The 25,303-nt window shown below is 41.8% G+C and overlaps 1 protein-coding gene across 4 annotated transcripts in view; it reads right to left on the minus strand.

Annotated features, from left to right (window-relative positions):
• Positions 1–369: 369 nt before the first annotated feature.
• The window catches only part of LOC135496176 (docking protein 5-like), a 39,033-nt gene continuing 14,099 nt past the window's right edge, over positions 370–25,303 (minus strand). For 2 of the 4 annotated variants that reach the window (XM_064785335.1, XM_064785333.1), the window contains exons 2-9: positions 18,918–19,123; positions 5,373–5,595; positions 4,037–4,153; positions 3,749–3,938; positions 3,274–3,433; positions 2,412–2,556; positions 2,088–2,177; positions 370–1,644 (exon numbers count right to left, since the gene is read on the minus strand). In XM_064785335.1, the coding sequence (XP_064641405.1) occupies positions 1,481–1,644; positions 2,088–2,177; positions 2,412–2,556; positions 3,274–3,433; positions 3,749–3,938; positions 4,037–4,153; positions 5,373–5,595; positions 18,918–19,004 (1,176 nt within the window). In that variant the 5' untranslated portion in view covers positions 19,005–19,123 and the 3' untranslated portion in view covers positions 370–1,480. Of the gene's footprint in view, positions 1,645–2,087; positions 2,178–2,411; positions 2,557–3,273; positions 3,434–3,748; positions 3,939–4,036; positions 4,154–5,372; positions 5,596–18,917; positions 19,124–24,423; positions 24,548–25,303 lie in introns of those variants that run through there. The other 2 variants (XM_064785334.1, XM_064785336.1) reach the window with 2 other exon arrangements.

A 25,303-nucleotide genomic window follows, 5' to 3' on the forward strand; every position in this document is an offset into this window, starting at 1 on the left:
ATATGTTCTTCCCTTCCCACACATTTCTGTCATTAGAGCGGAGTGTTGTCCTGTAGTTTGGATATCTTCAGGAAGGATTACCACCGTCTTGGAGAAGACCATCTTTCCAATAGGAGAGATTGTCCTCAGTCGATTAGAGATGGTCGTCTGCTGGAAGGATAACCACTTGCTTGAGACTGTCCTTCCTGTAGAGGAGATTGTCCTCATGTCTTCTGAATACGGTTGTCTACAGGAACGATTACTCCCATCTTGGAGATCATCCTCCCCTATGGAAGAGATTGTGCTGTTGTTTAGAGAAGGTCATGGAGACTTGGCGGTGAACTCGAACATGAAATATACTATAACTCAAATAATCAGTTGATTTCATGGTTTTATTTCAATCATATTTTCACCAGATTTTTAGATTTTGTGACAAAAATTGGTGGATCTCCTCTAAGAGTACCTTGACAGTCGGTACATGCTTGCAAGGTTTGAATCAGATGATTTTACTTATATACACAAAATTTCCAGATTTTCATCAGGTTACACAACACAATCGAAAGTAAACAAGGTAACGAAGGTATGCGCATCGTAACCAGACGGAAAACCTAGACATTTGTTTGAACTTGTGCTGACCGTTAAACAAAAGGAAACTGTGATAAGTTCTAACCTGCCCTCTCATCTTTTTCATACTTCATGTTAGACGAGTTACAAATTAAAGTGTTCACATCATATTTTTCGTTCCGACCCACGCGTTTGCAGATGCGTACGTCAAATGGACCTCAGACTTACCAATGCCTCCCCATTATCACGTACATCCTCAATGAATGCCACAGTTCAACTCAAGAGATATAACCCCGTTTTCTATGTACAATTATAGCACATTTGAGAATAAATTACACTAAGATATATAGCACACGCTTACTACATATGTACGGCAGTAAAAAGCTGCATGGAAAAGCGGCCTCTTCATTTTGACTTATGAAGCATACATGCACACTACAATACAAATGAAGACATGTGTGCAAGAACCTGGTAGGCCTGGCCCAACCTTCTCAGCAACAACTAGAGTTCCTGATCACTCTCTTTCTCAGACTGCCTTCTATCAACAAAGATCAAACCTTGTTTTTCTTGAAATGACGGCAATGTGGATTGACTGAGTTCTTGCACACAGGTCTTCTCATATATATAGTACATCTTTCTTAATCAAATTTACACCTTTATACAATTTGGTAAGGAAACCTCCATTTTTTCTTCAACGAAAAGTCACCGAGAGTCACGAGTGACGAGTCTTTCCGAGATAGACCAAATCCTGTTGGATACAATGCTTGGCCACAGAAATAGGTTCTGAATGTTCTGGCCATTTCACTTGTGATGCACCCTTTATATTGCATTATCGTCCACTGATACAGCGTCACGTTCAGGCACATGCAGACTAGATGACACAGGGAAGCAGATTCACTTCAACCACTTTATCGTGTGGATTACTTCCTTGTTTTCATCAGGATTCCATTCTACTCTCCAAATAATGTCTAAAATTTGATGCTGTCGATGGTGATGAACTCAACACCCATTCGGCTGTGAAGTCAGTGCGATCATGACTATAGGAATCAACATTCTCGTTCCGGGACCGTGGTCGTTCTCGGTAGCCGTTATAGGAAGCACCTGAAAGTGTAATATGGTAATACTTGACTTGCCAAACTCAGCTCGACGCCGAACTGCAGCGCCACTCGCGGACAAAGATAGAACAACTCGACATTTTTTTCACCGGTTTTCTCGCTGCGCATGCGTACCAGCGGAAATCAACAAAAGATGACGCTGGTACGCATGTGCAGCAAGAAAACCGGTGAAAAAAATGTCGAGTTGTTCTATCTTTGTCCGCGAGTGGCGCTGCAGTTCGGCGTCGAGCTGAGATTGGCAAGTCAAGTATTGGTTAAGTGGAGCTCAAAGTTGCCGTGAGTTGGCAGCTCATCCGATGCAGCCGGTTGGTCTGCCACCTCCATGTTTAGTTTACAAACTGACTTCTCACCAGATGGGAGTTTGGAAATAAAAGACTCATGCCCCATCCTTTGGAGTGTCACAATAATAAACAAACTCATTTTACATACCATTTAAATTAGGGGAGGGTTGTCTATTGTCGATTTGACTGAGATCGGGAATGCCTTGGTATTCGGGTGGGTTGTTGTTGAGACTGTAATCTACAAAAGTACAATACAAGTGGAAAAGATTGTTAAAAAGAATAAGTATGTGGCCCGTGCTGTGATAATGAATCACAATGAACATTCTGAAGAATGTCACAATCATGAACTTGTCAGCCAGAAATGAAAAGTCTTTGTCACAATTTACCGAAAGGTGCTCTCCGGTTGCATAGCATCCAGCTAAATTAGTTTCTTTCACTTGTGTGACGCGACAGTGTTGGAGAATACTCTTACCGTATTCTAGCTGCCGATGCTGTATGTTATCTGGAAGCCCTTGGCCCCCGGCAGGATTGAGGTGCGCATTACTGACGGGTACCCGAGGCTGTGGAGCGTCTGGGGTCCTACTCCGTGAACGCCTCTTAGCTTTATATTGCGCCAGCTGAAATGAGGGAAAGGTGAGATCTTGGGGGTCCGCGAAGATGACGTCAATGCAGCTGCTGCCCTCTATTTCCCCATCGCTGAATTACAGGCAATGTCGAACAAACATGCGGTTTCGTAATGGATTCAGGCTTTCTAAACTAGGGCAGTTAGATTCAATCTGGCACATGTCCGAGTGTTGGAAATACTACATAATTGTTCTGAATATTTCTCTCTCTGACTCTATAGTATCATTCATGCTAAAAACAATGCAGGGTCAAAGATAATTGACTTTGAAAGAAGCTCAAATGCGTAGAAATAAGTGTCGATGTCCGACTTTCACGTGACTAAAACGTCATCAATATCTTATGCAAATGACCTTGTGAGCTATAAATAGTAACTTCGCGGGATGCTATTCTATGTTTCTGTGTCCTTTAGCAAAACACTTAACTATACTGTCCTTTCCATGAAAAGGGGAAGTGGACAGGTCAATATCTATGGAATGGATAATCCTATAGTCACCAGATGCTACATACAGACTATGGGTAAAGCTCTGGCTGTTACGTGATAGGCTCATTATAACCGTGGCAGTATTGAGTCAACACAAGTCACAAATACTCCTGCTCAATACCCAGTTGTAGAGTGTGGTACTGTCAGAATGTTGTGGAGGAAAACGAGGGTTATCTATGATGGTTTGAAGATGATCACCAGCCCAAACATTTCAGAGAGTAGTTCATACCTTGGCAGCCTTTAATTCATTCAACTTCTGCATCTTCCTGTTGTGCGCCTCAGCTATCGTCAGCGCCGCCTGGTGGACTTTGGTATAAATATTCTCGCCCTCCGAGGTGCTGAAGACGAAGATACCCTCGCCTGTATCACAGTATCTGGAAAAGTTCATGCTACACGATCAACTGATTGAAGTGCTTTAAACCATTTAAAGGCCAAGGTTGTCTGCTTACAATGTTTATATCTGGCCACAAACCTAACAAGCTTGCGAGGTTTGGATATGGGAAAAGAAAATCTAATCAAATTTCACGAAATCAAAAGTAGGCCAAAGATGCGATTAATGCATGAAGTTCAGATTAACGTGGTCCCAAATACTACCATGTTTTCAGTCTTTTGGTTGCTTGGCTGATCAAGGCAGAAGTTTTCTGGCCGAAAAGAACGATTATCTCGCTAGTCATTTTGTCAGACCAGAAGACGGTCATTCTTACCTTCCTGCCTCAAATGTAAACTTGAGTGAGTCTCGCCCATATCGCCGGAGACTGTTTAAAGACCATGTGACCAGCTTTTTCTTGGGGTTATTGACATCCCAGAGATGGATGTTCTCGGCCGTGACTTGCAGCAGACATTCACCGTACATGTCCAGTGCCGGGTTCGGCATCAGGTAAACATGAAAACGTTCTGGAAGAAATGATGTTGTATTTGAATCCATTTGTCTCTCGTACCTCCACCTGACATAATTCCCTGATCATATTAACCTTCAACTTATCATAACTTACCATTCATTTCACGCTGCCAACCAGAATCTAACAAATCAGGTTCGCCATGACGTATACTGGATGGTTTGCCTAAACACTCTTCATTTAAAGACTTCATCCACTCATCTGATTCCAAGTCTGCAAAGAACAAAATACAAAGAATCTATAAAAAGTACCGCTAAGGTCAGAAGAAACATGTTTGACAGACATACAGGGAGTGACCGACCTAATTCCATCCAACTCAAATGTTGCACAGAGTGGGATGCTTACTTCTGAAGAGTACATTTCAACAGTATCACACAATGAAACGAAAACTGGATTCAAAATATTCGACAATAAAGTCACAACCATAGCAAAAGAAACATCCCTCTCTCGATTCTTGAAAGTTTTTTAAGACCTTCAAGCACGAAATGTTTTTTTGACAGATGACATCAATGAGGAGGGACTGATGACATCAAGAAGAAAGATTCTACAAATTTAAGTGATACCTAAGACCACACAAAAATTCCTGTTGGAAAGGAGTGACAATGACTCATGATGATTATGGGGTTCAGTTCCACTTATGACTTTAAAGTTTTTCTGTTCAAAAACCGTGATCCTTCATTTGGGGAAAAAGCTTGTTGAGTTTTATTTCGTGAGTCACAAGTTGGTAGTTTGGGTTACTTTCGATTCTTCTTCATTTTAATGTCGTTAATTTGATACCAGATGTCAGAAATCTTGGTGATGATGAACTGGAGACAACAGGTCTGACTCTGACTCATTAGAGAAAGGATTAACCGGCTCTCTTCTTTCACAAAAGAAGTTACACAGCAACTTCTTCTTGACTGTCAATATAGATATACCTGAATCAGACATGGCATGCAAACGACAATTAAACTGGAGTGACCATGTTATGTTTTTGCTTGACAAATAGCAGAAGTCGATAAGGCTATCACTTCACGTCAACACTTGGTCACATGACATGCAAAAAATGCCACTCAAATATTTCACCGATTCAGAAAGCAAATTTGTTAATATGTAGCTGGGCTTGTGATATGAGATCCAAACTGGACCAGGCATGTAATATTTTCTGATACAGATGAGGTTATCACCCCCGAGTCAACCACTTCGTCACATTACACGCAGGAAACTCCCTTCATGACAGGTATTGTTATTCTGTATGAGTACTTGCTCATAATATGAGTTTGATATGACTCATAACCCATACTTATAGAAAACAAACAAAAAGTCTCGACATCAAACAGACTCAGAGTTGGAGATCAAGTGACAAGCTTGAAGATGTCTTTTCATTCACCAAGAAACCTTCAGATGGCTCTGATCTCTGTCTATCACTTCCTTGAACAGTAATGACACGTACCTGATTCACAGGCAAACTGCCGCGACGTGTTATCTTTAAAGAAAATGGCAATGGCGTATTTCCTGATATCACTCGGGAGCCGTGACACGTTCTTCACATCCGTCAGTTCGATCATTTTGTGAAATGACACATGACTAGCTGTCCGTTCGTCCATATATTTCTCAAGGCGCCGAGGCCCTTTACTTGATGCTCGCCGGAGGATCACCCATCTCTTCTGCCAAACCTGAAAGATACAAACACAGCAAGAATTGAGTTGGTTGCTTTTTATGACGACAGACCAGCAAAAGATGGTTAGCAATCAACGTAAACAGTTGTGGCAGGTTCTGATGAGAACTATCTCGTTAATGAGTTAACATAATTAACACCTTGGTGTGAGAGGTATCACATGTCTGGTGTCTTGGTGTGGCGCTAAGTCAAAGGTATTCTCCACACCATAGAGGTGACCCTATAACCTCGGGTCTTTCAGTACAGAGCCCAGGGATCAGACACCTTGAGTGGCTCAAGCATAAGGTCAACTGTTCCTGAAATCTGATACTTGGAACGATTAGCTTGCAACCGAACAACAACTGCCAACATTCCATGCTAAACAAGTGAAGAAGTTGTCTGTGTACCTATGTTTTCATTTGATTTGTGTGGACATTCTTCCGTGCAAAAAACATCGGTTGTTTCTTTGGAAACCTGAGAACATACCAATTCCAGTAAAGCACCTTGCCCTAGGTGACAGATAACTAATATATACCAGCTAGCATCCAAAGAAATCCTGATACACTTCAAATCTGTATAGCTCTGAGCCAAGAAACCCTGGACGGCGGTGAAATCTCAAACTGGTGAAATGGACAATGCCTGTGCAACAATAGCACTGATTATTCCAGGTGTCTTCTGCTAATGGAGCCATTGGTTCCACTCGAAGTCCTCCGACATCCAGGTGCATGGTGAGATCAGATTCCACGTCCCGTGACTCAGAACAGACATCTTTACAGCCTCCTTTGAGCAATGGCTGCATCTTGTAAAGCTGCCGCGGGAATTTGAAGACGCCGGGAAATATCTTGACGCCAAAAGGCATCTTTATGTGTGTTGCATTTCCGTGTGCCACCGGAGCATAAAGCAACCTCCCTGACTCATGTTTTTAGCTATAAATCAAGCGGCGGGTAGTTTTCTACCCTCTGAAACAATTCTGAATCACCAGGTGTCGTTTTACCGCAACCATATCGTAGGAATAGACGATATGGGAAAGTTAGGCAAACACAACACCAAAGGAATCTTCGTGTTACACTTTGTTGCATTTCTTCGTCATTGGATCACAAAGTTATGAGGTGTGTGATTCATATTCAGAACCTGATGATAAGGAAGTCAGAAATTTGATAACACACATCAGGACAGCCCCCCCCCCCCCCCCCCATTCCAAGATTGAAAGAAGCCAGAATCTGTCTTTAACTTGCAAATGTCAGGGTCAGATTTCCTCTATTTCATCATATGAGTGTGTGGCCTTGAACAAGACACAAAACAGTTTCCAAACTCAGGATTGGACAAACAGACTATCACAGGTTTAATCACCAGAAACTCAATCGCTCGACCTCATATCAAGTATGGATCTATGGGCAGACTGTGCCATCTTTTAATGAGTTAATCATCAGACAGACACGGAAAAGGCTTAGTGGTACACCTTGCAAATGAGGTACATCTGTCCTCCCCAGTAATTAAACACTCGTTAAGCCGTCCTGTCTCAGTTAACACCAGTTTGAGGTTACTTGATATTTTTTTGAAAGAAAGAAAGCAATGTGGCAGTCGTGGATCAGAACCAATTCAAACAAAGCTATAAAGTTTATCTAAACATTAGCCAGCTCCTTCAACATGACTGGAGACAACTAGAAAGTGCCTTTAATCCTGTTATGAACTTGAGATAGAAATATTCAGAAGCTTCTCCTCTGGGCCATCATATAAAGCTCAAATAGCATGACACTGCCCAACATGAATTCTTCATAAAGTCCCAATTCAAATATTACAATGAAATTTTAATAAACTTTATCACCCCATATCACTGATGCTGTCTTCAAATATTCATGAATGTCATGATGCATTGTGACTCATAGTCATGACCAGGAGTTGGTCAGATACATGGTATTTTGACAGGAGACCACTCGCCAGATCTCCACGGGACTAAAAACTCCTCAACTGGTAACTTCAGGCCCAGGGCCAGATCAATAGCGGACCACCATGGAGCTATGATAAGGACGTTTTTCTGCTGATAGACCTCTTCAGATGCTAATTGAGCATAAGTCTGACAGATAGCATATTATCTGAAACTTTTTCACTTTGCTTTGAACCTTTCTTCTTCCTTTATCATTACAACCCACTAAGGATGAACCAAGAAGATATCGCAAACAAACAGAACATTTTTTGGACACACACTTAATGCCACGGCAGAAGTTCGATATGGCCCCTGATCGTAATCGGAATGGTAATCCCCAACAAACTAGGAGATGACAATTTCAATGATGTACAGAGATTGATTCACAACACGTTCAAAGCTAGGCCACACTAATGACCGTCCATAGTGTTGACATTCAGGAGATTAAGGACGAACTATTGAGAAATGATTACAGGCTTATCGCCAATCGAAATAAACCAACAGAAATAGCTAACGGAAACCACTGATGAAGGGATCAGAGAGCCACGACCAAGGAGCAAGAGGTCAAGCTTTTTTGTCAATACTTATGCTTATTTCAATTACCAGTGGGACACCAAACGAATCCTGCCTTTGAGATTGAAATTACATAGAGTACCCAAATGGTATTTCAACAATTCACATGCGACGGAACTTCTATCGATAGCCATTTTTTGTTACAGGTATGCGGCTCTCCTGCATATGAACCGACACAGACTTTCCATCGATTTCCCGGCCCTGACATTAGCAGCACATTCAGAAAGGCTTCAGCAACACGAATGATATCATAAAAGGCAATATATCTCATATCACACACTTCAGTTCTTCTTGTATGAACGAATGAATCTGCAAAGAGGCTTTATATAGGGTGTTAATAAAAACATGTTCCCATTCTTATAGGACTATGTCATTTTCATCACAAGTTATAGGTTTTCAATGTGGCTATGTTTTCATTAACACCCTGTATGTTAAAACAAAGTAGACTTGTGACAGAGGCGAAGCCTTGGTTGCCATGGTATCCAATGATAAACAAGATGCTATCAGATTTGTCTCCAGCATCCCTGGAGGAGGACACGGGATGAGGTATTCGGTTCACGCGTGTCACAGGTGTATGAGGTTACAGGGGGTTAAGTGGCCATATTTGACATTAGCATGCTCACCTCATTCCCGGAGTGAAGCAACGTTACACCATCTTCGGTCTAATCTATCTCGGGCAATGATGGCCAGCTCTAGTATACATGGACCCTGGATCACACTTCCCCAGCAATCCGACACAAAACACCACTCGCTTCCTCAGATGGGTGGATACCGCAATGAAACCAAGTATAAAGTCCTCTCACCCGCTACACCAATAACAAATGGGAAGTAAAAAGTAATATCACCGCTGAGAGCCAGAGTTCTGAGATGCGGAGTTCTACTGGTTGGAATCGTGGCATTACTCAGTATTATCATGATAACCAAACAGTCATGATTGTCAATTCAATTTATTTCTGCGGCAATGATTACCCGACCACTCACCCGAGCCACTCGGCTGTTTTCTCGCATGCAGAAGTATGTGAGTGAAACAGTCGCAATCCATTAGTGATGACGGTATGGTGGAGATTCCGACTCAATAGGATGATGAGATGGATAAGGTCCGCCACCAAAACATGGAGAGGAATACCGCAGGTTCCCCTTGTAATCGCTCGCCATACTTAAACAAAGCGTCCCTGGTAGCTTCCTCTCCAATCTGAACATCACTGAGCCCATCCCCATTATCACTTATATCACCAGTGTATGACCGCAGCTAGCCAGGACTCTAAACCGCCCATCAATAGCGATAGTATTTACCTTACTAAGTAAATACCTGTATTGATCAATCTGCTAATGCCGTCATTGCCGTGTTGGCACACACGATGATAACCGTGGATGGACCAACAATATCGGTACGCCAGCTTGTCTGTGACAACAAGGGACAGTACCCTGATCAATTATTGTCTTTAATCATCTCTAAACATATCCGAAGGGTTCGCTTTGTTTTATCCCTCACAAAGGGTCCTTCTTAGTCATTAACTAAGCAATGAAATCACAAGTATAAATACGAGAGACAATGCTATTGATTTGTTTGGCGATCGATGAGAGACGGACGTATTGCTCATAACATCTTACTGATGTCACAATATGACAATCGATTTGCTCCCCGCTCAACCAGCCATCACATTCTCAAAGAAACCAAGTCGGATTCGAATGTGAATTCGAATGATATGTTCAGAAGAGACAAATGCATTGCTGTCAATCACATGGGTGTCGCCTTTGAAACAACTAAATTACTGGGAGGCCTTAAGCTAGCAGAGCAGCTTTTGATTCACGCAATGAGACAGATAAATTTGGCTGTAATTCATTTTTGGACAACACTAAGTCTCGTCCCTGGTCATATGATATATCTCATGTGTGAGTTGGTCCAGTAACATCTTGCTATCTCATGTGTGAGTGTGTCCAGTAACATCTTGCTATCTCATGTGTGAGTGGGTCCAGTAGCATGTTAGTCATGCTTTATCCAAACATCACCAAAGACAATAATACCAGTACATCCTAGAGAAGACACACAACACAATTGATGCTGAGGGAGAAAGTAGCAGATGAAAGGGCATCTACAATCGTAATCCCTTTGCCTTTCACAGGGCATGCATTAGTCATGGGATACTAATACTATCATTGTATTGATAAGATACCCTTATTTGAAGGGATGATACTGACAATGGACTAACAGCAAGACATAGAAAATAGAGCAGTGAGTTTTTGAAAACGTGCCCCCTTCCACCCAACCCACTGGGTATACTAAGACAACATTTCAACCAATTCTTACCTGAGACATCCTTTTAGTATCAGTTCTATTTCAAAGCTGATTATGAAACATGACAACTGAGCCTCTCTGCTTGAGTTACCGGTGAAGACAGCAGCCTCGGGCCAGAGTAAGGAATAATAGGATTTAAAAGATTTCAAGAATTTCACTTTCTTTGTTTCAGTGAACTACAGACAAAGCTTTCAATACCCATCAAGGCATAATCTTGTTTGAAGGAATCTGATGGCATTGTGGAGTATTATGAAGAAATGTGACATTCCGAGCCAGAAGCAGCTCATATGGTGAATCAAACATCATCACCAGAGGTGGAGGTATATTGATGAAGAATCAAACATTTCACGAAAAACTTTTTTTGAAATATTCAGTTAAATTTTGTTAGAGAGGTGAACCAGTCTTGAGTGTGATGATGTCATCTTCTCATGTGACTAGAGATGAAGAGTGTATGTCAATGCTCTAAGTTACCGGTGTGTGCTGGCTGCTTCGACCATGGAACATGAGGAAACACGGGAAAGAATGGTCACTTTTCCATAAACCTTGATCCCAGATAAGAGTCAGAACTCAATTGGACCGAAAGGAACCGAGGGAACGTCTACTACAATCTGTTCACAGCCACACGAAATACAAATCATCATTGAGATTCATGGCGGTTGTTGACTACGCTATCATGATATCATGCCATTTATCACGTTAAGTAGTCAACTGAGATACTGTTTAAATTAATTTTGATAAATTTCAAAATCTCATCAAATATATATTTTTTGCAGAGTGATGAGGTATATGATACAATCCAAAGCGAACATATCTTGATAAATTAGTTAAAAGGCAAAGCAATATTGAGGCCAACTCTGGGCCAAATGATATGGCAAGCTATGGTTAGATATTGTATTTTTGACAGGGCTAATGGACCCAGAATACTTCGATCAAAAACATGTTAGACAAAAGTGATTAAGTTACTGACAAATGTAATTAGACAGATTTAATTGACAGTGGCTCCACTCTCATTACAGTTAAATAATTGATTCAAAGCTTTCACAAAGAAACAAAGAAAGAAACCTTGTTTTTCCATCTTTCATGACGGCAATCTTGATCTGGCTTATTTGTGAAATGGCTCCGACAAGATAGCATGATCTCACGTGATTCTTGCACATGGAATTCCTCGATGATTTCTTCATTCTTCTGCCTCTCAGGATAGGACCATCGAAGGCTACACGGACAAGGACTCTGTGTGACACGTGTCCAACACCAAGAAGGAACATTATGATGTGTGTCCAAGTCAAGAGTGAGCACCAAGTGTCATCAAAAGTGACCTAACATCAAATAGCTTTGTTATTCATAAAAGACCACTTGATCTTATGGTGGTGACACTCGCTGACTCAAGGACAACAGGACGGCAGATTGTGACATTGTGTTTGGACAAGGAGTCCAGGCTGTGGTGGACATTGCGTAGAGTATGGGGTCCATCTCATAGACGAGAGTGAAGGAACCATGTGATGGTGTACTACGCCTTCAAACTGAGAGGGACAATATGCAGAAGGGTCAATTTGGTCATCTTGGTCATTTAGTCTATGTAAACCCTGCCTAAAAGGGTCAACACACAAATAAACCAATCATTTTTAGCCATTAACAGAGTGGAAAACATGGTGAATCCTTTAAGTGGGCTAAATGGACTGAGAATAGATGGAATGTTTAATCCACTTTCAAATGATGAATTATGATTCATTTTGATAATCATGGGAATGTGACAAATTTTACGCTCGAGATGTGAAAACGCTTCGTGGCTTTGATAAGATTTTATTGACTCCGCAATCGAAATGGCTTAAATTTTTTTCAAATGAGTTACAGAGCAATTGATCATTTGAAGCTTATTTTGCTGACATCAGCAGATTGTGGCTCAGTGTTGGTATCCCTTGTTCAAATGATTGGCGTCCATTGGTATGAGAAAGGATTGAAACTGAACACAAATGAATATGGGACTTTTAAATATCACAATCTCAAGAAAATTTTGCATCTGCAACGCCAACGCACGGAAACAAAATGTTTTGAACATTGTTGGAACATGTGGGAACATGTATTCTAACCGATGATGGCATTTCATTTCTAAGGAGCAAAGCATTAGATGAATCACTTCCAAAAACAACCAATTGCCTCCATAATAATTATCATGGATCAGTTGTTGGTAAAACTGATGCTAATGGGAGTGAAAACCTTCTGCTGAAAAATGGGAAATTGAAAATAGTCATTAATCTTTCTTAGTCAAAAACAGGAGGTGGTAGTCATGAAAGAAAGTGATAGCCAATATTTTGGAATGTAAGGGTATATGACACAGTCATCACAGACACCAGGTATTCCAGATTGAGTTTGAGTTCACCACATAAACATGATTGCTAAGACTCTTCCCATCTTGAAATCTCTAAATTAAACACCGAACTATTCGCATAAAAAGTGTGATTTGTGGCCGATCTCATTGATGAATCGTAGGAGAATGTAGAGATACAATCAGTGTTGGCACCAGTCTGGGCGAGTTCACCCGGTAGGAAGGCAAACTGTTTGTACGACCAGGCCGGGTGAGATCCATTATTCTTTAACCGTTGGAGTCCCAACATTTCTTGGCAGAGTCCATATCGAACACATGTACTGTTTGTTATCAGGAACCTGATAGGACTTTTTACGTTATAACATGCCAGGGAGAGGTACCCCTAAACCTCCATTGGCATAAGGATCTTGGATCATGAATTTTGGGACAGGGATACATCTAAAACTTGCTCAAGGCTTCCAACTTAACATAATCCTACTGATGAAAGTATAGCACAAAGAACTCTTTACCTCAGTGCTTGTCAAACTTCATTTGGAGGAACTCAAGAAAAACACAACAAATAACTTTATGCACAAAAACTTTGGAAGTAAACCAGAACGCCACAGATCAACAAGAATGCTGTAGATCATTCAATAACATTTGTAGATCTGTACTATCTGTTTCATAAATAACTCACCGATTTCTCAATGTATTGATATACGTGGTCATACTTAATGTGTACACAGTTTTTGCCAAGCTATGTTGAAACCAATACTACCATCTTCCCATCTACCTGTTGCTCGAGTAAGATGAGAGGCTTCCACAGCAATCAAGGCACCTTATCAATTAGCTACAACCCTCATTGTGAGGTCAAGATCAATCATGGCGTCTATACGAGAACATCCCGCAAGGAAGAGAGCCTTGGCTCATCACCGAGCTATAGGACATATGATGCAAGTGCATCTGACATCCACCACATAACTTGGTGCACTCAGCTGGCTTAGACCTTCTGGATCCAAGCCAGAGGTTGCAAATAAATGTCGGAGTTATTCAGCAATCCATCACCATACAACAAGCCATGATATGTAGCCATAAAAGCCTTTTGAAGACCCATGAGACCAGCTTTCCAATGATATTGGTAACAGGTTAAGGCTAGCTGATGGTGAGGGACCTTTCATGTTGGCGTGCGGATAACAAGCTATAACAGGATGGCGGTAAAAGCCTCCTGTATACCCTGAAGACCTTCTTCAATAATGCATTGGATGATGACGGGTGCCACAACGGGCTGAAGGTTCGTGGCTACCAAGTTGATCACTGGGGAGGTTTCTGGTTGGAGGTGAAATAATCAAAGGATGTATGTGAATGTCAAAGCAGAAAGATGTGCCACTTTGAGTTTTGATCATCAGATTCTATTAAAAGGCTAAATAGGACATGCGGTAGCTTGTCTTTCCACAAGCGGACCTCTCACATCTCAACAACTGACCAGGTCACTACATCACAAATCTTACCATCTCTTATCAACTGACCCCCATCTGACCAGCATAGCATGACCAGCCTCTGATAACCCCAAGCATCATTCTGCTGAAGATTCTCTCCAGATCAAACAGGTTGCCTTGATCAGTTAGGCCTGTTCTCTGCCAAGTAGCCCTCCTGGCACATCAAACCTGATTACGAGGTAATACAGCATTCCTGGGTTAATGGTTTCTCAATTGGCCGATTAATCTCAATCAGCAGCACTCACGATGAGCGGCAGCAGGCAGCTCAAGCTCAGACAACCTGTTAGATGCTTCGGTCTGCGGGTAATCATCATTATGCCTCCTGGTGTTATGACAGGTTGTCAGATATCACAAGTTCTTCTTTTCAGAGATAGCTGTCAGACAGTGGATGCCGCATACTATTTAGAAAAAAGGTATTCCCAAGCCGTGCATCCTCCCTTCTCTTGATGACAGACCTTTGAGACCACCATACCCACAGCATTTTGGCCAAGACAACTTAGCCTCAAGTACCCCGCCCTCAATCTTCTCAGTCTCCTTTCCAAGGACTGGCCAAGTCTGAGGCCTGCCAGATTCAGAACCATTTCCAAATCCCCAAGAAAAGCATTTCTAATATCCTATTATTTCATCTGAAGGGTGGACATAGTCTAGATAATGACATTTACAAGGAGCAATTTTGTGGCAAATGAACGCTGCAGGACCAATTTCGTTGACAGCTCATCTGATCCGGTGCAAAATTGTCTCAAGATAGATACAGGTCTATATTAGGAGTGATTTTGATTACAGGGTTGACATGGTTGTCTTGGAGAACATGTTGGTGCCGCTGCCAGCATGATAAGGTCTGAACAAGTAAAGGGGTTAAGTGTCAGTCCACAGATAGACCGTGCAAAAAGTGATAAGGTGGGGTCAGCGGATTTGACTGAAACTTTTACCTTTGGTTAGTCTTCAAATTTGTGATGGAGACAAGAACGATTTCCCTCCTGGACGCAAGGTCACCCTGCAGAATACTCGAGGACATCCTCCGGTGACAAATGGGTGAAGAGTCCAGATTTAGCTTATTACAAGGCGATTACGGCTCTTCCCCAAATAGTACAATACGTCCACCCTAGGGGTTGGAGCAATTTCGTATTGTTGGTAATCTGTTCAAATCCGTGACTCTTACAGTGCTTCAGGGAGATCAGCTAATTATGAAGATAAAAGATCATGTCACACAGATATCACTTTACACTTAAGCCTTTATTACAGCTGGAAAAGTAGTCAAAATCATCATCTTATGGTTTGCTCATTGGTAAGGTCTATCTTTATGCAAAAATTTAGGACCCAAGGGTAGCATCAAGACTCCTAATGGTCTCTCAATGCAGGTATTCCACCAGGTAAATCCAAGGTATGGACTCACAAATCAAATGAAATGGCAAAATTAGCTAGATTTTGGTTTCAAGTTTTCTCCACAATTTCAGGTTTCACTGTGTTTATCCTAATGTTGTCTTCAAAACCAAGCGCAGGTAAAAACACTAGATATTTGAACCAGTTTCTGTTTACATGCTGGTAAACATTGAGTCTTGGTGCACTGATGGAGCACCGAATACTGAATACTGGGTACACTTGGCAGACCTCATGGCACCATCCTTGAGGGAGAGGGAGACGCTACTGGGAACACTTGGCAGACCTCATGGCACCATCCTTGAGGGAGAGGGAGATGCTACTTGGTACACTTGGCAGACCTCATGGCACCATCCTTGAGGGAGAGGGAGACGCTACTGGGTACACTTGGCAGACCTCATGGCACCATCCTTGAAGAAGAGGGAGACGCTACTGGGTACACTTGGCAGACCTCATGGCACCATCCTTGAGGGAGAGGGAGACGCTACTGGGTACACTTGGCAGACCTCATGGCACCATCCTTGAAGAAGAGGGAGACGCTACTGGGTACACTTGGCAGACCTCATGGCACCATCCTTGAGGGAGAGGGAGATGCTACTGGGTACACTTGGCAGACCTCATGGCACCATCCTTGAGGGAGAGGGAGACGCTACTGGGTACACTTGGCAGACCTCATGGCACCATCCTTGAGGGAGAGGGAGATGCTACTGGGTACACTTGGCAGACCTCATGGCACCATCCTTGAGGGAGAGGGAGACGCTACTGGGTACACTTGGCAGACCTCATGGCACCATCCTTGAGGGAGAGGGAGACGCTACTGGGTACACTTGGCAGACCTCATGGCACCATCCTTGAGGGAGAGGGAGATGCTACTGGGTACACTTGGCAGACCTCATGGCACCATCCTTGAAGGAGAGGGAGACGCTACTGGGTACACTTGGCAGACCTCATGGCACCATCCTTGAGGGAGAGGGAGACGCTTCATGAGGTTGATCAGAGATTTTCACCTTCGCAGTTCTCAGTTGCATCTAAGGTTCCCTTAAACAGTTACAACTTGAGGTAGAATATGTTAGCTGTCTATATGTTTGTTTTTCACCTGCTTTCTGTTGGATAGTTGGGATAACTTGAAAACTAACTTGGTGTTCAATACAAACTTACAAGGTGGCCAACAGCTGTGTAAGCCATACCTTCCACAGTCAGTTCTTCATCAGTGCTTGGTTGAGGTTTTAAAGACAGAGCGGGCGCCGACTCAGCTTTTTTACCTGATCAACGTCAAGTCGAACTCTGAAACAGAGAGCTTGAATCTTCTTGAAAAATATTTTGAGGGACAGGCAAAGTACGATACCCATGTAACGTAGGCAGACACAACTCAAAGTCTGTTGACAAGCATGAGTCCAAATGCATGTATGCGCCCCCACAATACCCCAGACCCATTTGTTTACCTCTCGGAGACAATCCCTTGTTAGGATAACAACTGCAAAATGTGACCACAAACAATATCAGCCAATTTTCAACATTTTTCATTACTTAAAACATTATCCGAGATATTTGTTTGAACAGATTAGCATACCATTTGATAATTATCACATAATTGGGGATAATATTAGCGTATGTTTGTTGTAAGATTGGCAAATAGACGTGATATGGAGTCTAATGTCTAAAGAGACTAACTACGTGGAGACGTCGGGCATTAGTTTCTTGGGAATATACACATATTGGAGACAGTATTCTATGACTCATACACAGAAAATGATCACCAATTTCTGAGCAATCTACCCAGGTTCTTCTTAACAGTAATCAATGATCATTGACACAACCTTCAATCATATGACGCACAATTGGTGTTACAAGAAAAAAGCTCTGTTTTTAAAAAAAAGGGTGATTTAGATGAGCAGACGGCCTGCCAGTTAGGATTTTTCTCTTTTCTGCCAATTCACATATTGTGCATGCAGACTATTTTTGGGGTCAACAAGGTTGATCACTTAGGTCACGATCGTTGTCAGACAGCGACCCGCCATTCTTCCGATGACGCCATAACATCTGACGTGACCGTGCGCCCGCTCCTTGCAATAACTACGCCCCGGGGCACGACCATGTTGCTGGGAAAGTAACGAGACTGATATTGTATCTGGCGCCGTTAGTATGACAGGCAAATTAATCCGGGAAATCACTTTGACGAGCAGACGTGACTTGGGGTAATTACGACCAAGAATGGGATTTCATCAAATGATAATAATCGCCAGGAACTCCCCGTGGAAGTCCCCTCCGAAAACCGCATGCTATTTCAAACAATAATATGACTCAGTTCTTGTTCCGAAAATCTGATTCTCTATTCAACTAGTTCCGAGTTTTTGTTTGAAAAAATCGAAGACAATACTAGAGGTATCGCATTAAAACAATTACTCCTTTGATGATATTTATTACAATGGGGCCCACATTAGCCAAATCCTAACCCAGTGACTTCCGACCCTGTTTCAAACGGTCTAACAGTGGTCAAACACAATAGAACACACTAGTCTAATGAAAGAAACCTCTTGGGATATGTTGGCATGATCATTGAGCTTATTAAGTGATTTGCCTTTCAAAGACAGATGACCATGTGCTACATTAGAAATGGCAGCTTCTTTGCTCTTGGTCAATCTTGTAGAATAGCTCTGCAAATAACGGGGAGGTCCACGAAGTTTCTCTCCTCAAAATGGGACACTGCTTTATTGCAGTTTTCAAGACAAGACGCCCCTTCCAGTTAGTAGTTAATGATAGCAACCTAATTCTATGAACTTCTAGTCAAAGGAAACTTAGTTGATATTTCAGACTGACCCTCTCATAAGATAGCAATGGGTAATATCATCAGCCATGGATCATTATGTCTGTTCATTTCATTCCCAAATACGAATAGTTGGTCAACCTGACAATGATGTTATAGATATTGCAATAAAGATAAGTAACAAGCATCTAGCCTGGATGTGCTCTATGGTAATGGGACTCAACCAATCGGGACAACTGAGTTGGGCTCCAAGTTACCATGATTACTCCTAGCTGAAATCAGATTCTGGAGGAGAGTATCTCAATGGCATTTCACCAGCACCATGGTGGTTTTTCTGAACAGATGACAGAACACATCCTGGAAGACTATCCTCAGATTACCACCCGAGGGAGGCCTGGCTGGAGTCCACATCTCCCCACGAAGAGAGCTCTATGGGGAAGAGAGGAAGGTTTGCATCACACTGTCACATCCTTGAGGACCAACGGTGTACAAGTTTGACCAGTCGAACGCAAAGAAGACGAAGACTGCACCAGCATATGTGTCAGAACAGATCTTTTCAAAAGTACTTTCAAAGTATTTTCAGTCACATGATATAAGAATGCCACTCACCCCCAGATTCTTACTCTTCATCCTCACATATCCTTGTTTGACTATATCGTTAAAATCCACCGACATTGTCCTTTGTAGCTCGCGCATCCGAGATTCCGCCGGTTTTCTCTGTGTGGAGACTACTCCCACTCACTTTGAGGGGTCATCAGGAAGATTTCAACACGAAGCGATTACACAAAATGTTTTTCTCAGTCCTAATTGTTTATCTGGAAGTAGAAAAGGTTGTAAAGTTTGATTAAAATATTACAAAATCCAATCATAAGAGACTGGTACGTTGACTGCAAGCCTTGCTTGATTATTTTGGTCAGAACTCTGAAGAAGTTCCAAACCACTCTCTTGCCGGTATTTTTCATGAAAGACTTGGTTGAGACTTTTAGTTTCAAACGTAACAGAGACTTCACCGTATAGAAAGATGCAACAGGCAGGCTTACATGTTTCCCAAGAACCTAATGAGAAGTCGTCGAGACCAAGCAAGAACAATCACAGATCCCACATGATACAATAACGTGCTCACAGAGACCAAGGAAAGAAGTCAAGAGGCTCTTGAGCAACGAACGTTGAGTACCATGGGGCCATTGTGGTGGGGAGGGATCCTGTTCCCACACAATGTTCTCGCTATACTCTTCACAGCCAGAAACTATCAGGGAGGATCTCCCCAAAGACTTTTAGTTTGAAACATTTAGATCCGATAAAATATCTAGGTGCACAGCGCAAATATCGATCATCCATGAAATCTCACAACTGCCACACCCATAACAATCAGCAGTTCTTACATAAATTACATCGAGATGTGAAATTCGTGATTTTGTGCCATGACCCAGACCCGATTCCAGCCTCGCCAGGGGTTGACCATGCTTGCCCAGAGAAAGTGTGCCATCACCGGGTTGTATTTCCATGTCACACACAGGGCTGGCCAAAAGGTGAGGGGTTCCCGCATGAGGTGGGTTCCCACATCAGTCAGAGTACATCATGTCACGCCAGATTTGTTTTCTGACGCCAGTACTCTAACTAGGGGTCAACTTTCACCAAAGACTCCCACTAGGGTGCAATGGTGGTCATCTCCAGAGAAACGACCCTACAACATTGATTGTACCTACTCACATCGACACCCGGTATTTGTACTTGAGAGAAACAAACAATTTTGTGGTGCCGAAAATTAAACTAAGGCAATCTGCCTGCATCTTTAACACGTAGGTTATACATGATATGACGCATTTCTCTTTCTTGACTTGCTGTATGGCATGTAAATATATTTCTTATACAGACAAACTGGTGAATTCCCAATGATTTAAAAAAAGACTTTCTTGCAAATCCAGTGGGACAGGCCTGGCATTGGCCTGGCTACGCTCCACAAATCCTAGAAACAATGTCGCGAATGGGGGCCTCTCACGTCTCAAAGTATGTCGAAATGATTCACGCTTGTTCGAGGATTATATTTAGAGCTGAATCTGACATTACCCAGGGCCCTTACATTGTATATTAGTCTCCTGAAGGTGGCCAAATTAGCCCCTCTGCTCCTGTCTATAGTCCCCCAAATTCTCGATTCGATATCCGGAGGTTTTTCACACAGAGTCAAATATATAACTCACCATAGAAATCCAGGAAACGAAGAAGTTTGAAACCTCGAAATAATCACATCCTGTACGACAATTGACAAAGTCGAACATCAAAAGTTCCCCTTACCCATTCTCACATCAACGCGTCAACGGCAAGTATCACCTATCCGCAGGAGAATAAGAATTGTACGTCCGTCCGCCACCCTCGACCTCGAGACATGAAATCAAACAGTTAACACGTATGAAATCGTGTATATCACTCTAATACCACACAGACTAAAAGAATTTGGCTCCAGAATAACACACCTCTTCCGTATTAAGTCAAGTACTCTACTGTTGACATGGTACACAACGGTGCCGTTTTTCACCATTCTCTGTTGCACACACGGTGACTATGAGGCCTCGCAAAGACGATTTTGAGATTCGCGTCAGCTGTGTCTGATGATAGTGAGCATGTGGTGTGAATGAGTGGAGTTTATAATTCCAACGTATTTCAAACTGAATCTGATCAGTGCTCCGAATAGCTCTTATAAATTAGGTTAAGTTGACCAATGGAAGTTGAAAAACATGTACATGTATTAGCCTACAAGTTATCTGAGGTTCTTTTGATGTGCATCGGTATAACTTTGACTTGCGTCAATGACCTTAGAGTAACCAGACTAAAAACTGTGGGGGGGGGGGGGGAGAATAACACCTGTCCTAGAGTCATTATATAAGGTCTTACAGGACCACTCTTTGGATATACTTGGACCCTTCTGATCACTGGTAACATTATCATGGAATATCACGGACCATCACCAAGGAATTCAACCCCCTTGGCCTGATCATTACCTCGTAGTAGCACCGAGAGCACTACAATTGTCCTCCCTCTCTTCTTCAGTTGATTAATATGCAATCGCACATTGTCCGCATCGCAGCGGGTAATTTGATGGGTAGGTCTGCAGCCATTATGGCGGGTCAAGGGTCACAGGCAAAATTTCCGAGATGGGGCCACGCTGATAACATTCGACTTTGGTTATTCTTGTCGTTGTGAATATCCCAAAAGATGTGCCCGGCGGTTTCCATAGTATTCCTTATTTGATGGCATGTGTTGTGGAGTTGTTATGATCTGAGTTTAACTTGTAATGAGGAGGTCGTTTATAAAACAATTTACAATCATTGGAACTTTTTCAAATTCACTTATGACATTGACAAAATATAGGACTACACTTCTGCAAAGTTTGATGAAACTCCCAGCATTGAAAAAGCAGGAAAAACGTGTCTCATTTTCACATGGTGAATACCTGATCATTTTCATAAAGGGATTGCATGAAATCCGAACAACCATACAGAACACCTAATTCATTGACGAAATATGTCATTAATTGATTGATCAAAGCAATTATGACCTAAATTCAATATAAACAAAACTCTTGACCCTTCTGATACTTTCTAACCCATACAAGCGGATAATGTCACTAGTCTTGAATCAATTACCCGGTTGTGACAAGTTTTTATTGTCTTTTGTTAATTTCCCACACGGCACTCCGAACTTCACTCATAACAGTTCCCACCACAACACTGACTAACAGCTCCATTAAGAAAGATAGCATGAATTTACCAGACCGATTAAGTATAGATAACCGACAATTAAAACTGACTCTGCACTATCATTAAGCAAAAGTAGTATTTAATTTAAAATTTTCCGTGAAACACCTGAGAAATTTACGCGAGGCCATAAAATATCAGCGTGATAAGAACCTAAAACAATTTATCACAGAAAACACACAATACCAGGTATTTTATGAAATTAAATGACTCCGCTGTGAAAATCTATAGAAACTAAAAACATGAAGTGGATATCTGATACAGTTATGAAATACGAACTTCAGCCGATCCCATAACCAACTCCCCCTTGGGGCTATAAGCTTGCCTATTTGTCATAATGATTGTCATGACTGTGTTTCGAGATTGATTTTTGACAGCCGTTTTTTGAAATTGTGATGTGAACCAGCGGCAACCGGAACTGACTAGAGTCAGAATCCTTTAACGCACTTTAATGCCAGGCTTTGAAAAGGCTTTAGGTTTCTGTGACATCTGTTTGAGGAAGTTATTGTCTGTTAAAAAAAACAACTGAAAAACTAAAGAATGCATTTCCAATTCTTATCTCCCCCTAGTCATTCCATTAGAGAGTAATTACGCATCTGATGTCATGTTGCAAATACCGTGCAGCACCTTTGTTTAGGCTCGATTGGCCCACAGTAAAGGAAACAAGGGACAGGTAGACCACGATGACAGTCAAATAAGAAACATTGGCAATGTTTGCTTTGCCTGAACTCATCTTCAAATCAAACCTCTTCACATTCACCACAAAATCATCTCGCCTTTCACCTCTGTTACTACAAACACAAGATGAGCATCATCACCATCATCAAACCTGCAGACATCTCGACTCTTTTTCTTTCTAACACTCAAACAATGGGTCACCTGCTTTTTCTCTCCTTTTTTGTGATCATTAAAACTAGATTAGAGCATGGAGGTATATGATTAGAGCTACCTGATTCTTATACACTTCCTTCAATGCAATCAGAAACATTTATTCCTTGTGTATACAGTTTTTGTTTCCTATCGTGTCATCCTGAATCTGATTGCTTTTAGTTTAAACACAAAATGAACCTACAATAGCACTGGTCAGAATAACAATACCTCATGTGGTAATGACTGGATCATTTTTGACATAAGTATTGCAGGACCTTCAAGTGACGCTCCCATTCATAACTTTGGGTCCTCAAATTCGAGTTTCAGTAGCCAACTTTGAGCGAACAGATATGGCTCAGCTTCTCCTCATCATTATGAGTTTGAACGTTAAGCTTTCAGGCGAAGGTTTCATGATAACAAGGCAAGACGCAGGTGAAAGCTTTGAGATGTTTATGATAAACATATCCGCTAACTCCAGATCATGTCTGCTATCTAAGACATGATAGCCATCCATTTAGGCTACTCTAAGGCTGAGTATTAGCTTCTTTTTTCAGGAATACTTATACAGATAGTCTCTCTCAAAACAGCGTAAGAGATGGATCGACAAGAATCTGACAGTATCTGATTGAGCAGATATTCGATGCTATCAGTGTGCATGCATTGCAAATGTGTTCAACTCATGGTACACTCGAGTAGCTAGCAGAAGTGCCTGCTTGGTAAATTTCATTCAACAAGGAATGTTTTCAAGTATGATTTTGAAAGACCGCTACAATACACTTACTGTAGTATCTGATTGTTGAGATACTTTCTGATATCTGATGCTATCAGTTTCCAAATACGATCCAACGCATGCTTTGGTTGAGTTGCTGAACTGTCAGTTAGGCACATTTTATTCAACACAGAATCAAGCCTTGATTGATTTATCCGATACTTTGAGATATTTGATGCTAGTCCTGTTCGTGCATTTCAAATCTGATCAACTCAACTCAGCTCAACTATCTGTCTCGTGTAGTTTCATTCAACAATGAGTAGTCAGGATGAGCTGTGTAAGTATCATTAATGAAGACTGCTGAAGAGGAAAATCCCAGGGTAGTAATCAATCACTGGTGAATGATCAATCCTCGCTGGTTTTACTCAAACTGCATGTAAACCAGCCGCTAAACTTGATGCTGATCAAGACCAGCCTGATGAAAGCCGATCAGACGAATCTTGGCTCGTGTAACATCTAAGAGCCGCTACTAATCGACTGATAGTGAACGATTATTGATGCAGTTATCGTTAATGGATCATTATCATCTCATCCTTGGCAACTGTTGTAAATATTTGAGCAACGATTCGATTTACCAGCCACCGTGAACTGCTTAAACCCCTTCAATTCCAGGGCTATTGTCCCCTTCTCCCTTAGACTACCACTTATTGCACTTCTATGGTCATGAAGGTCCGGTTCCCAGCGTTAGTTACATCACACTAAAGTAACCATTAATGTAACCTACCTGTTAAAACAAAGACTTGTTGCTAAGAAGGTTATCCTAGAATTATGTGTTTTCACCCTAAAGCACGAAGAGTGCAGATGGCCTAATATCGAATCAATATCTCAGAGCAAATTCCTCAAAACAAGTTGATATCCAGGGAAGTAAGTTGGCCCAGTAGATCACACGAGACATGTAGGCCTACCAGCGATATCAAAACTGAAATCTCTGCCTTGTATTCAATCCATTGATCGATCATAAATCATTTTGTGGTCCTGTATAATATATGCAGGCTTTGGCGGCTTCCTTATCAAGCACAAAATTATGCATAATACACCTTAGATAAAGATTAGGGTAGGGCCATGTGGACACAATGTTGGGGTCGGTGTGATCAAGGAGTAAACTTCTATCGAACAACTTTTGATCATGGGCAAGTCACTTAATTCTGATTACAAACCCACATCCACCAATATTTTCCACAACAGCATTGTTGAAATGTACATTCAATGGATGCGTATACATGTATTCATATTTTGGGAAGTCTCTGGAACGATAAGGCAAACTGACATTCCGACCCATTACACTCAATCTCATGCACACTATCATAACAATATGTACACATCTCGTTACAAATGACCCTAATCTGTCACCAGATGACAATAATTGTTTTATAAATAGTATTTGACATGGCTGACCCCGGCATGAAGCACAATAATACACCAACATTGATACAAGACATTTAACCCACTTTTAACATAAAGCTCATTCGGGTCAGGAAGGCTGCTGCATTCATGTGCATTTGCTACCCCTATGACAGCAAGCAACTAACCCATGGACTGTCCTTGTAACAAAATGATGCGTCCTTTCTTTACTGTATGGGGCTGCAATGTACCAAGGAGTCGGT

The sequence above is a fragment of the Lineus longissimus genome, chromosome 11, assembly GCF_910592395.1.
Source record: "Lineus longissimus chromosome 11, tnLinLong1.2, whole genome shotgun sequence".
In the NCBI taxonomy this organism is placed as follows: domain Eukaryota; kingdom Metazoa; phylum Nemertea; class Pilidiophora; order Heteronemertea; family Lineidae; genus Lineus; species Lineus longissimus.